Genomic DNA, 13,824 nt, shown 5'->3' with positions numbered 1-13,824 from the left:
CTACAGAGCTTCCTTCTCAGAGACATGTGTCTTCTATACGATCCTTTAATGTTCTGCCAGGTATGGCTGAGGTTAGCTTAAATAAGGATGTCACACACCGCGCCACTTTGTGGCTGAACAGTATGACACAGTTTAGCATTCCATTACAGGAACCCACAGCATCCCCATCAGGAAGTCTCAGCACAGCACTTCCATGCACCCTGCACTTCACATCCTCATAGTCCAAACTGTGGGGCAGTGTAGACAAGCCCTTAGATTCTGTTTCGGAAATAGGCTCAAGTCTTGCTGATGAATGTTTCCATGAAAAAAAATACCTCAAGATTCTCCAGGTCAGTTTAATGTCTGAAGGTCCCACTGGGGGGGAAAGAAGTCATGCTGGGTCTCTTACTCTGCTTTCAAGTGTGTCTGCCTCACTCATAGCATATAATCCAAAACCATTTTTCTCAACTTGGTCCAACTTGGTCTTTAGAATCAACCACTTATTTCTAAGGAAAATGTTTCTAAGACCATATACACATTTATGAACACCTAACCTGATCTCCAAAGACATCTGAATTAATTTCAAGTTTAATATTCATTCTTGCCCTTTGTATATATTTTGTTAAGAAATAACTTGCACATTTAAATAAAAGTTATATTATGTCTGTACCTAGACGTCTTTAATGCTTTTCTGTAAACTAATATCCTGTGGAACCAGTTTACAGAATTACCTTGATGTCTTCCGCCATCTTTTTCTCCTCTTCTGTAAGTTCTATGACAGACTTATCATCAGATGAAAAGTATTTAGATGCAGGGATCATTTTTCCATCTTCAAACTGTAGATTTCTCACCAGCAACTGAAAAAGAGAGGATATGATTTAAGTAAAACATACTAAAGAGAAATCAATGTGTTAATTCAAATAATAATGAAATTGATGTCTTGTAGGAAATCTGAAATCTGTGATAAAGGTATTTTAAAATATTTTCTTCACCACAGACTATGGTAAACAAAGGTACAATTTAACATATAACAGAAATTAATATATGATGGATGATCGGGAAATACTTGTAACGATCAATGGGAGTTGAACGTAGATTAGCAAGGCTACTGGACAACCACCATCCCCACACTGCCATCCGGTAGTAGATGGAGCCTGCCTATTCCCTGCAAACAATCTGCAGAGGTTCAACGCCACAGGAAGTTCCACCTCGAGTGATCTGACTGACAGTGATTTTAACAATTCCTGATTGCCAGTTTGTCCCTGTATACGTCCATGGGAAACACCCGCAAGTGCCCAGGCAACAATGTGGCTCCTTAGCTACCTGTCATGACTGCCCTGGTTCTCTATTTGTGAATCCCAGTACTGATCTCAGCTCTGACTTGGGTTCTGATTCCCGATCGACCCCTGGAACTACGACAAGGACCCGATACCTGGTATTGACTCTCGGACCGATTCCTGACTCTGACTCTGACCCTCAGCTTGATTCTTGACCCGATCCTGGTTCTGACCCTTAGCTTCAGTTCTGGGATCCCAAGCTCCTGCCACTAAGTCCTGCCTGCCTTCACTCAGGATCCTGACAATAAGATAAAGACCAGAGTAGCACTTAGCATTCTCCATGAGACAATAGAAGCTTGTCAAGTTCGTGGCTGATTACCTGGCTGCTATCACTAGCATTGCAAAGTTACATCTGGATTTGAATGGCATGAAATTTCCATACAGTTTACATTTCCTCCTAATGTTGCTCAGTTCATACCGTTTTTGCCCCACCCCCGCCCTTTGCCCCAGTTACACTATTTACCTTGTTGAGCACTTACCATCTTTCCGTCATTACCAAAGAGAACTAGGCCATTTTTGCTAACAAGCCCAGGTTTTGTGGTGCCTTTTATTGCCAGTGGTTGTCCAGGAGGCACTGGCCCATCAAGTAGCGATGACCCGTAGAAAGTAACCATCTACGAAACAAAACGAATGACAGATGCGCAGACTCGAAATCTCGCTCAACACGCTGAAAATGCACAGACCTCGGTTTTGTGCTGTTAATGAGGGTTAGGCTGTCCAAAAACCTTTGGTTCCCTTTCCTTGTAAACTGCAAAACTTGTGTGAGTAGATCATCTGGGAGGCATCACAACCCAGCATATGGAACTCTTTGGCCGAATGCAAGGCCAGGAAAATCCTGTAAGTGACAGCTATGTCACGTCAGGCCAGACCCTTGTTTCTTGTCTTCTTACACCATAAGCTTTGGGAGGCAGACACAGTATCCATCTCAGTGTTTACACAGTGGGGAGCAGATCCTGATTACAGCCTTTGGGCAATACGGTAATATAGATATTAAATAATAATTATAATGACTAAATTGAGCATGCATGAAGAATCTCCTAATGTCATTTACTAGGATTCAATTGTAGGCACTGCTGTGCACTGGTGCCAAGGACAGAGAGGGCACAAGGAGCTCCCTTACTCCCCTGGACAGGATACCTACATCACCAGAGCTTGTGGGGGAGCAATAGCAGCTGCCAGCAGGCTGCTATTCCCCCTCTCATCCCAGTAAGGTAAGGAGTGGGTGGGCAAGGCTAGGGACTGGACAGAGTTTTGGCTCTGGTCCCAATGCAGCAGTGAGCACAATGGTGCTAGCGCAGAAAGGGAAGCAATCTGAGGTAGCAAAGGGACTGGTGCAGATGACTTCCCCAATCCTGAGCAAGGCTCAGGCTGTGACTATCAAAATCACAACGTGATTCCTGCCCTGCTCCTGGGGTAGTGCAGCTACATGCTGCCTCTTCCTCAGGCTGGACTGTAGGGTTAGAATCCAGCTCATAGGGAGATCCTACCAAAGGCTGGTTTGGTAGCTAAGCGACTATCATCCAGCCATTGCAGCCATGAAAGAAACTGTGATTTGGTCTCAGTATACTTACTCCTGCTTCAGCGCTTGGGACTGGACTAGATGACCTCTTGAGGTCCCTTCCAGCCCTACGTTTCTATGATTCTATGACTTTAAAACATTTAAAAGAAGGAACATTTGGATCAAGGACCTATTGCCTTTTATCAAATTGAAAAGACCAGCTTTGGGATAAAGGGTGATTTCCTTTTCTTTGCAGTAAATGGTTTCAAGGTCAAAAATCCTGTAACAATATTTCATTTTGTATTTCAGTTGCCTGCAGTATTATATTCTAGTGTTACCCTGGGACACCAGTATCTCATTATGAACAGTAATGTCTACCTGTTTCCTACAATATCTGGCACTGTCTGGCTTTGCCCTCCCTGCTTACTGATTTGGAATAGAGCTCCGTCCCCTTCAGGCACATGCCTATATTTTTCTTTGACCTAACTGATCCTTTCATAGGAAATCATGTCTTGGACTCAGCTGTGAGTTTTCTGGTGAGCTGCACATTTTATTTAGTGACCGTTCTTGACCTATATTCTGATTGTTATCAATGGGAGTAACATGTGAGCATCAGGAGGAGGATGTGCCTCATCTGTTATTTTTATTACAAAAGCAAATAACAAAGATGGTATAAAAAAATAAGGAAACACTTTTAAATTTCACAGATCATACCTGGCCATCAATCACAGTCCAAGCTCCAGGTACTTTATCATGCCCTCGGATCCAGTTATGTAAAGCTTCTGCAGGCTGGTCCCAAGAAATCTAGGAAGTCAAGAAACATGAGCTGATTCTTTCCCTTCTGGTTATAAATAAAGATAACATTTCTTTCCAATAATAACAGCTATAAGTTGTCTCTCTCTCTTTCAGATGTTTATTTACCAATCTAGAAGGAGTCTTGATTAGTAAAGGAAAGAAAAATTGACATTCTCCAGATGGCTACTCATCAAAGAGTTGTAAATTGGGACACCATGAAGCTTACTCATAACTGCTTCTGGGCAAGTTTTTCTTTTCAAAGTCTCTCATTCATATAATAAGTATGAGGATCACACATGGAGGATACAAGGGTCCCACTTTAGAAACTATTCATAAATGGAACCTTAATAGAAAGAGCTAATAAATGATTAGAAGGTATTATAAGCATGTTAAAGACACAAGTAGTATGTGTTAGAGATGGGTATAATCACATCAGTAAAAAAGGAATCACACAGTTATAAGCAACCTGTGGGATTCTATAATTGATTAACCATTGATTAAAACACTAACAATTTATTAACCCTTTATCAACTCTTTATTAAGTGGAATATTAATATAGCACAGGATTAATGCAAGGTATTTAAGGAATGAGTCGGTTTAATGCAAGGAACATGCATGGATCAGACTGTGTTAAGGACTCTTTTGCATAGTTCATATGTGACCCTTGTAATCCTAAACAATGCATGCATGAACCTTGCACTGCTGCTGATATGGAATATGGTATGGATTTTTCTGGTAAATGTATTAAAGAATGGAGCCCATGACATTCCGTGGTCTCTCTAGTGTAAGCTCAGAACACATTTTACAGCTATGTTATAAGCGGATGACAACAGGGTTTAACAACAGAGAGAAGGAGACGTTGCCTCATCCAGCTCTCCTTACTCAGGCAGAACTCCCAATGAACTAAGACTGAGGGAGGAGAACAGGGTTGGGACCACAGACACAAATTTGACAAGTCTCTCAAACAACTCTATAATAATATAAAAATACAATTAAAAGGCTCTAAATCTTTCTTAACTCATTTTAATTTTACATGCATCATTTATGTGTACGTTAAGCCCCAATGCACATTTCTCCTTGCGGCCTCAGTAGTGCCCCTCCAGTGTGCCTGTTAAGGTAGTCTAGTATGCATCTTCCCTGGGAGGTTATCAGAAAAGCTAGGACTACGCCATCCTTCCTTAACCTGGTTTTTTGTTGGTGTGCCCATGATGTCCAGCAGTAAATGTGGACAGTCGGAATGTGGCCCAAGCCATTTATCTTTCTAGATCTGGGATCACTTTGGGAAATCCATCTGTAGACCTATTTGTCTCTTCAAAAAATGTCAGTCAATAACTCTTGAGGCAGAAAAAGGCAGGCAGCATTTTATATGAAGACTTGCTCTAGAGGCTACGGATTGAAAGCTTTGCTATGCTGTTTTTTTAACCCCTTCTGTTATCAATAGTTTGCACTGTAATAGCAAAAGGAATGAAGGAGTCACACACAGCACTCTATATAATTTTATGGTGGCTTTTCCAACCTTGAGTAAGGTCCCTCCTAAATAGGTAGAAAAAAAGCAAGTAAGCTTATTATACAACTGGTCCAACATGAACCCACTATATAAAATATGTTCCCATTACAATCTTTATATAAATAATTGTTTTTAAAATTACTTATTTAAAACTCCTTCATTTGTTTGGTGCACAGAATAGATTTCATGCTGGAAAAATTTTATTTCTGGCAGAGAGTCCAGTGCAAATTGTTGGCAAAAAAAAAGTCTAATCCAAATGCATTTTACAGGCAGTCTAATATATTCAGAATAATAAGAAACAGCAGCTGTACTACACGCATTGATTCTGGTAGATGATCCTTGATAGGACATTATGTTGCTAAATATAAAAGGCTGCTGCCATGGTGTATGAAGTTTGCCTAGGGCTCCATTACATATTCTTGGAATTCATTCAAAAATTTGGGAGTGAAGGGATTAAATAGTTTAGGATATGAATAACATATATCAAAAAGCATTAGTGTCCCCTGTGAATACAGAGGAGAAATCATGGAATAAACCTCTCCCTTTTATTAGTGAAAAGAATTGAGGGAAGGATTTTCAGAAGCATCTAAGTAATTTAGGAACACAGGTCTCATTTACTTTCAATAAGACTTATGCTCCTAAATCCCTTAGATGCTTTTGAATATCCCACCCTAGAAGCCTGATCCAAAGCTCAATGAAATCAATGGAATCCTTTCCATCAACCTCATGAGGCTATGGAGTAGGCCCCTGAGGAATACCACCACATTTTAAAATACCAGCTGAACACTAGTCATTAGAAGTGGTTGTAATTCATTGTAAAATATAAATGTGATGCTGTCTGGATTAGTGGTGACCATTTATAATATTATTTAATATCAATATTGCAAAAATACAATAATTCGGACAAGATGTGCCATTTCAGATATGGTTGGAAAGGTTATAATTTGCTAAGTATGATGATTTTGTTCCTGCACATGTAACATCTTGGTACTGTAAGTTATGAATAAGTGTAATGTATCTGTATCCAAAAACTTGTGCTGTGTTTCTGGGCGACACCGCAGACGGGGTGGCAGCAGCACTAAGCCTGCTTAAAGGCCCCTCAAGGGAACTCAAAGGTACTATGAATCCACTGAAAGAACTCAGGGACTACATCTTATGGGTCACCAGACATGTAAGAACATGATCAGGGACAGGGGAGTCTGAGGCTTTTCCATGCCATGTGCTGCGTGCGTAGCTGTGTTTGAGACAAATCACATGACAAAGGAACATAAAAGGCAGCTGCATCATCCCCATCTTGTCTTCATTCCTGCTTCTTACCTCTGGATCAACTTATCTGCAGCTGAAGCTGTGAAAGGAAAGACTGAGACCCATCCAGGTACTGGATGTACACCAGAGGGACTGTACAAGGCGGCAAACTCCACAATTCTACTGAGAATCTGATATATATGGACTTTACAGTCATTTGTATGTATCTGATTGCTTGGACCATTTAACATGTCTCTTCTTGTTTGTTTCTTTCCTTTTATAATAAACCTTTAGTTTTAGTGACTAAAGGATTGGCTGGCAGTGTGGGCAAGATCCAAACTTATATTGATCTGGCAATGTGGCTGACCCTTTGGGGACAGGAAAACATTTTGGATTTTGGTAAAGGGAATAAAGTTTTAAATAACGTATCTCTTTACTGGACCCAGTTGCTGACTGGGAGCCAGGGACTGAAATGCAGTAAAAAGGACTGTGTAATTTTTTTTTAAGCTTCTTGATAATCAGTGTGGGGAATCAGAAGCACTGTTTCTAACTGGTTACGGACTCTAACTACACCAGTTTGGGAGAATCTGCTCTCCTTTTTGCAGCCTGCCCTGCCCTTGGCATTTTCAGGTGGGCTACCCTAGTCACAGATGGGTCACAACAAGATCATTTGTAAATTGCATAATTAGAGTTTGAACTTTCTCCCTCTGATGTCAATGGCAAAATGCCAATTGACTTAAATGGGAGCTGGAGCAGGTCCCTAATGTGCAAAGACTTATTTAACAGAAGATTGAGTTTCATGAGTGATGGCCATGAGGGACCATATGGTCTCTTGGCACCTGCAGAACCAAATCCCAGGACAGGAAAGAACACAAACCAACCAAGCAACCTTTTTTCTTTCCTGGGTTTGTGCTGTTTTCAGAAAAAGGAATTACAGTCTACTATTGCTTTTTATTTCATCTTCTCCTCCCATCAGTTCTGTTCTCTCTCCCACTATTCCTCCGCAAATGTTTCTCTGCCACCTGGTCCCCTTTTCCTTTACCCTGTTGCTCAATTCCCTCCTTCTCATCTTCCTCTCTTCTGAGAATTCCTTTCCCATTTGCATCTCTTGCCTCTCCTCTGGCTGCAGCTCCTGCTGATGGCAGCTGTCCTTAAGGCCTGCTCCTGTTACCTCTTGTCATCCTTCTCTTATGCAGCTCCTAGTGCAGGAAGCTAATCTTTCCTCCTCCTCGTTTCCAGCTGCTTTTAAGGAACAACGTTATCTTTTTTTGCAAAAAGGCTAGACCTCTGTAGAAACAGCTGGAAGCAAAGAGAAGAAGCCAATACTATGGGATCTCCTAGCTCTCTCTAGAACATCAGTAAGTATTCTGCAGACCACAAAAGGTTTATAGGCCAAGTTTGAAACTGCTTGATCCAGGTACTTTGTTAATATGTGACCACAAATGAACATGGAAGTACCGTACACATCTGTTTGTGAGTAATACTAATAAAAACAGAGGCAGAGAGGTTCTGTAACTTGCTCAGGACCTGGGAGGGAGTCAGAGCTGAGATCAGAATGAAGACAAACCTTGCTCCTGCTCGTATATTCACACCACTAGGTCATATCGGATATCTCCCTGTCAGGCAGGATGGGCATTTCACTACATGCATATTACCTACATGCTGCTCCGGAGTTGTATGCTGCAGACTTTACACATGAACTGGTTAACACATAATTAGCCCAGAGAGAGCATTTGGTACCACAACACACTGTCTAAACTGGCTTCAAAGACACTGTGTGTGGCACGATCTATGCTCAGATGAGTCTGGGCAATTAGTCCCTTAATTTCTTTTTACAGCAATAATTTCTAAAACTAGAGCTTGTAGAGAACAAGTCAGAATGATCAAGTATTTCTGCACTTTCTACCTGTATCAGACTCGTTCTTGCTAATTCGGGCTTGGTCCTGCACATGCTGAAGTCAATGGGACAATTCTCATTGACTTCCACTGGAGCAGTACCCACACTTCAGAGATTTTTTGGCAAGCTGAACAGAAAGTGTACATTGTCATTAGCAACACAGTTCTGTTAACACTAGCACCTCTGCATTTTCTTTCTTCTGGATCCCTTCATATGTTGCCCCTTCTTCAGGCTGAGGTATCTGAGGAGCTTTACCATCAGCAATTAGCTGGACAGCTTCTACCTAAACAGGAAAAAAGCAGTTTTAATTGCTCAAATAGGACAAATTGTATCTTTATTTTACACACACTCTGCTCTCAGCTATACTGAGTCCAAAGAAGTTTTTCCTATGTAGGGTGCAGGACTTGGCTCCATTTTATTTCTTATGCAATGACCAGGGTTGCTGAAGTGTAAGGGACTGATCCTGCAAAGACTTACACATTTGCTAACTTTACACATAAGGCAGGCGCATTCATTTCAATGGGATTACTCACTCTCAGTGAATAAAGCTAAACACTTGCATAAATCTTTCCAGGACTGAGGCCTAACTGAGGGCAAAATATGGCCCTATGTATTTGCATTCTGCCTGTTTTAACTGTTTGCAAAAACAGCAATTACTTGGCAGATTCCCATGTAAATTCCTGCTAAAATTCAACAAGAAAAGGAGGGAGGGGAAGGAATTCTCAACTGTTCCATGCAGATTTAAAAAAAAAAAAAAAAAACTAATAGTGTTTTTCTGTTATGCAGTATGTGTGTGTATCATATAAACCAATACACATACATACTCACACATATATTTAGGTTAAATTTGGCTTTCGGATCGACAAGTAAGTAAAGGTCTGGCAATTTTGCTTAATTGCCCAAACCTTAACATCCTTAGTCCCCTGTGTCATCTCACTAATTTCAATGGGATTACTTCTGTGAGTAAGGATTTACAGGCTGTGGTGCTCAGACAGTAGCGAGGTATGGAAGAGTTAACTGGCTCTGGGGACATTTTCAAATCACAATTGTCTTCATAGACACACATGGAAATAGGGGCACCTTTTTAAAGAACAAAACAAAGGAAGCCCTTACAGAAATGTTGTATCAAATTTTCATTTCCTTAATTTGAAAACATATTAAATCTCCAACTCCCTGTTTTATATGATGCTATAAAATATTTGCTGCTGATTAGCCCAACTTAAAACAACAGGGCAAATTCATTGCAGGTGTAACTCCACTGAAGTCAAAGGATTTACATCAGAGATTAATTTGTCCCATTGACTTCAGAGGGAGCAGGATTTATCCCCTAGTCAAAATATTGTGGGCCAGACCCTTCACTGGTGTGAATGAGCATAGCTCCACTGAAGATCTGAGCCAATACATTCCAATTGCTTTAGTATCTTATTAGATTTTATTTATGTTCAAATTCCAAGAAGATGAGATGCGCCAGATTTTTCTTTTTAAACTGCCCGTATTCAGCACAGATAGACTTACCATCGCTTTTATTCCTTCTGGGAAAAGAAAACGATTATATAAGTCATCCACAGTATCGTTTGGGCCTACATCACATTCCCGTTGCAGAAGAATTGGCCCAGTGTCCAGACCATCATCAGCCCAGAAAATAGTAAATCCTGCTTTTTTATCTCCTTGAATTAAAGTCCTGCCAATAAAATATTTTAGAGTAAATATAGATGGAATGACCGTAGTCATGAAGATCAGCCCATTTGATAGCTCATATGCCTGATGCAGGCACCATATGGAGACCTGTGTGTGGGTGGGTGTGGATTCTAATCAGATGTCTTAGTATAGTGATTTCATTGCTATCATTCAGGGAGCTACAGGCTTGACATTGCTGGTGTGTATACACAGTGACATAAGCCAGGCTGTGACCAACGTCTTATGTGTTGTACTTTGCAGTCCCATCATTCTTGTTTCATAGCTTATTGTGCTAAATTATTCCAAATTAATTATGAATGGTACAACAAATGGCACAGAAGCTCTGCCGCGGGCTGCGATGCCATTTGGAAGTTGGAACCATCAGTATTAACAAAACAAAATAGTACTAATGCCTGTGCTTCTACTTAGTCTTTTTTTCTGAATGTCTCCAAGTCATAGGTGGCCCACAATAAAACGTACAACTGTTTAACAGAGCACAGCAATACTACACAACAGTTTAAGACAAGTGAATAGGAACTTCATATCCAGGTATTGTCTTCAATGGAGCTATGATCATTTACAGCATCTCAGGATCTGGCCCTGAATTTGGAAAGAATTTTAGCCATACAGGTCCCAATACCCCTTTGGAGCTGCAGGTCTTCTGTACTGCTGGAAATCGGGCACCATTGGCTCTAGTTGTGCAGCTCAAAACTGAGGCACAAAAAAATTAATGACCACTTCTTAACATTTGACTGCATGTAAATCATCAACATCATTTCCTGCATGATCTAAACATTCCTTGGCAGACTCTCCCGCCCGCCCCCGCTTAGTTTTTGAGACTTCGCAGAACGACAGCAAAAGTTCAGTAAAGATTGCAAGTTGGTAGAGACCTGGAGAACTAATATTGGCAAAGAAGGTGATTGCACTGCAGAAATGAGATTCTTAGTCTCTGGAGATATTAGTGAAAAATACCTAAGTTTGTCATATTACTGGCTCATGCAACCTGAAACAGAAAGCTCAACAAAAGATTTAAAGGAGAAGAGCTGCCTAGCATATATGGCAACAGTAGTTACGTGCTATAACAGAGGTACCGTATAAGTTTTTAGTAAACTCTAATTCTGGTGGATTTAACTACTATTGGTAGTGGCAGGTGTGTTATGAAGCCTCCTCATACAGCAATAAAAGCATACCCCATATGTTTGTACCAAAAGAAAGCTTGACATAAGGCAGGACAAGCAGGGCTTGTTTACAGATATAACAACGGTTTACAGATGTGCGAAACCTTACACAGATATAAGGCACATATCTGAACCTGCTGTTTAAATTTGCTTCATTAAGTGTGCATCTCTTTCTTTTATATACTGAACATTTATGTGAGTAAAAAAAACCCACAAAGATGGTTCATAGTAGCAATCTCAGTAGAATATTCATAAAACTGATTTTGAAAAAACCAATCAACAAAAGTTACACTGGAACCTATGAATGATGTAGAAACCATGGACCAGACTCTCAGTGGGTGAGAAGCAATGTAGCTGAATTAAAGTCCATGTAATGATGCCAATTTACACCAGATGAGGATCTGGCCTGGGTATCTTTCAGAGACATGAAAATCTAAATAGCTTTGTTCTGTTTTGTAAAAAAAACCAACCTCACCAATTGATAGCGGAAGCTCCTCTGTGCCGGGGAAGGATGGATGGGTGGTATATAATAGATCCATGCTTTGGACAGTCAATAACATTCATAGGGATGAACTGACTGCAGAATGGAAGTACATTTAGGTCTGCTCCAACAGATTTGTAGGCTTCAACTACTTCCTGGATAGGCTTGCCCTTAACTCTCCATCTGGGGAACTTAAACACAGGCGTGCCATCTTTCTCTGCTGCCAGTGCTGAGAAACAAGAAATCAGTATTTTTTTTTTAAACAAAGAATATATTTGTAACATTAAAAGCTAAAATGTAACAAACAAGGACGACATAGTATGACAGGTAAATCAGATAATTAAATAAAAAATGGCTTCTTTGTATTGATGCTAAAATGCCATTGTACTCTGTTGTCCTGTATATACTAACCTGTGCCCACAGAATTCAGATACGCTTGGGGTGGGGAACATGTTACTGGCTCTTGTTATATAGCACCATAAACAACTACTATTTGGTGCTTATCACAGGACACATGGCCCCAGCGATTAAAGTGGGTCCAGTCCTCCCGGCCAGAACAGGTGCTCCCATTTGGGCCAATTAAGGGGGTAGGGCAGAACCTGGGCTATAAACGATCAAGAGGGGGTTTCAGTGGGTACATCTACACTGCAGTGTAAGCCCAGGGTTCGAACTCAGGCTCAAGCCTAATTTCCCTTGTGTCAACACACCAATTGCACTAACACAAGGCTTGGATCCAGGGTCCCACAATCCTACGGCGATGGAGAATCTGAGACTGAATCAAACTGGGACCCAGGGTTCAAGCCCTATTGCTTTGCAATGTAGATGCAGCCCCTCTGGATTCATGCTCTAAGGATATGTCTACACTGCAATTAAACACCCAGGGCTGGCCCATGTCAGCTGACTCAGGCTCACAGGGCTGTTTCATTGCGATGTAGACATTTGGGCTTGGGCTGGAGCCCGGGCTCTCAGACCCCATGAGTGGGGATGGCCCCAGAGCCTGGGCTCCAGCCTGAGTCCAAAAATATACACAATATTTTTTAGCCCCGCAGCACAAGCCCTGCAAGTCAGCTGACCCAGGCCAGCCGCAGCTGCATCATGGGTCTTTTATTCCAGTGTAGATATATCTAGGAGTCCACCAAAAGTATCCCACGAGCTCACTTTCTTTGTCCTCTGGACAGTCAAGTTTTCCCACACTGCGCCAGGGATGAAGGACTAGAGTGGCCATATTTTGGGAGGGCGCCAGATAGTCGTCGAAAGGGGTGGTTGGACTCATGCCCACATGAATCAGTGTAGACACTGGAGCCCCAGGATGGGACCTAGGGTTCAATAATTCCTAACCTGGGTTTACAAATCAGCGGAAACGATCAAGCCCTAGGTTAACAAACACAGTGTCGGCTAACTCAGAGTTCCCTCAATTCTGGGCTCCCATTGCAATGTAGACGGGGTCTGGAAGGCAACAGACTGGCAGAGTGAGTGTATGCCAGGAAAATGCAGGGCGTGAGAAAGTTCTTTAAGGGGCCCAGAAAAGAACGAAACAGAGGCAGGGTGTTGCAGAGCAACAAGGGAGTGCTCAGGAGGTGGCTGCCCTGTTTTAGTGCTATTCAAATAAATGCAATAATAGACGCATTATAATATTAAAGAAGCTCTGCATGCAGGTTGGCTCAAAATGTGGTTTCCTATGAAACTCATAATTTTGTAAGCAATAATAATTTACATTACTGTAGCACCTAGAGGCCTCAGGTGAGATCAAGACTCCCTTATACTAGGTAGGTATAAACACACAATAAGAGACAGTACCCTGCCCCCAAAGAGCTTGCAGTCTAAATGGACAAAACCAAGGGGGGGGGAAATGGAAATATCCTTATTTTATAAATGAGAAACTGAGACACACAGCGATTAAGTGACTTGACCAAGGTCACACAGAAAGTCAGTGGCACAGAAAGGAACTGAATTCAGAACTCTTGAGTCCTAGTTTAGTACCTTAATCAAAAGATCATCCTTCCATTCCAGTAATTCCTGTCTTCTAAATACATTTTAAACACACACATACATCCATACACAAATTACCACTGAGTCAACAAGAAATGTTTTAAAGACCACTGTTCATGGAGGAGGCAGCAGTAAAGTGTTTTGTTTCAAATAAACTTTTTATTCACAATTTTCCATAAGATGTAAAAAAAATGTTGTAGAAATCATTAACACATATACAAACACAAAATGATGACGAAAA

The 13,824-nt window shown here is 41.2% G+C and overlaps 1 protein-coding gene across 2 annotated transcripts in view; it reads right to left on the bottom strand.

The window, feature by feature from the left end:
* Positions 1-13,824, bottom strand: part of ALDH1L2 (aldehyde dehydrogenase 1 family member L2) — a 57,813-nt gene that overhangs the window by 29,894 nt on the left and 14,095 nt on the right. For both annotated transcript variants that reach the window (XM_067536259.1, XM_067536260.1), the window contains 6 exons: positions 11,589-11,823; positions 9,774-9,939; positions 8,440-8,541; positions 3,529-3,618; positions 1,796-1,930; positions 711-836 (listed from right to left, as the gene is read on the bottom strand). In XM_067536259.1, coding sequence (XP_067392360.1) covers positions 711-836; positions 1,796-1,930; positions 3,529-3,618; positions 8,440-8,541; positions 9,774-9,939; positions 11,589-11,823 — 854 coding nt within the window. The remainder of the gene's footprint in view (positions 1-710; positions 837-1,795; positions 1,931-3,528; positions 3,619-8,439; positions 8,542-9,773; positions 9,940-11,588; positions 11,824-13,824) is intronic.

This window comes from Emydura macquarii, unplaced genomic scaffold (assembly GCF_026122565.2).
Source record: "Emydura macquarii macquarii isolate MOO-44397 ecotype Brisbane River unplaced genomic scaffold, CSIRO-AGI_Emac_v2 contig_3530, whole genome shotgun sequence".
In the NCBI taxonomy this organism is placed as follows: domain Eukaryota; kingdom Metazoa; phylum Chordata; order Testudines; family Chelidae; genus Emydura; species Emydura macquarii.
The sequence above is the reverse complement of the archived record's forward strand: the minus strand, read 5'-3'. Positions and strand labels throughout refer to the sequence as shown.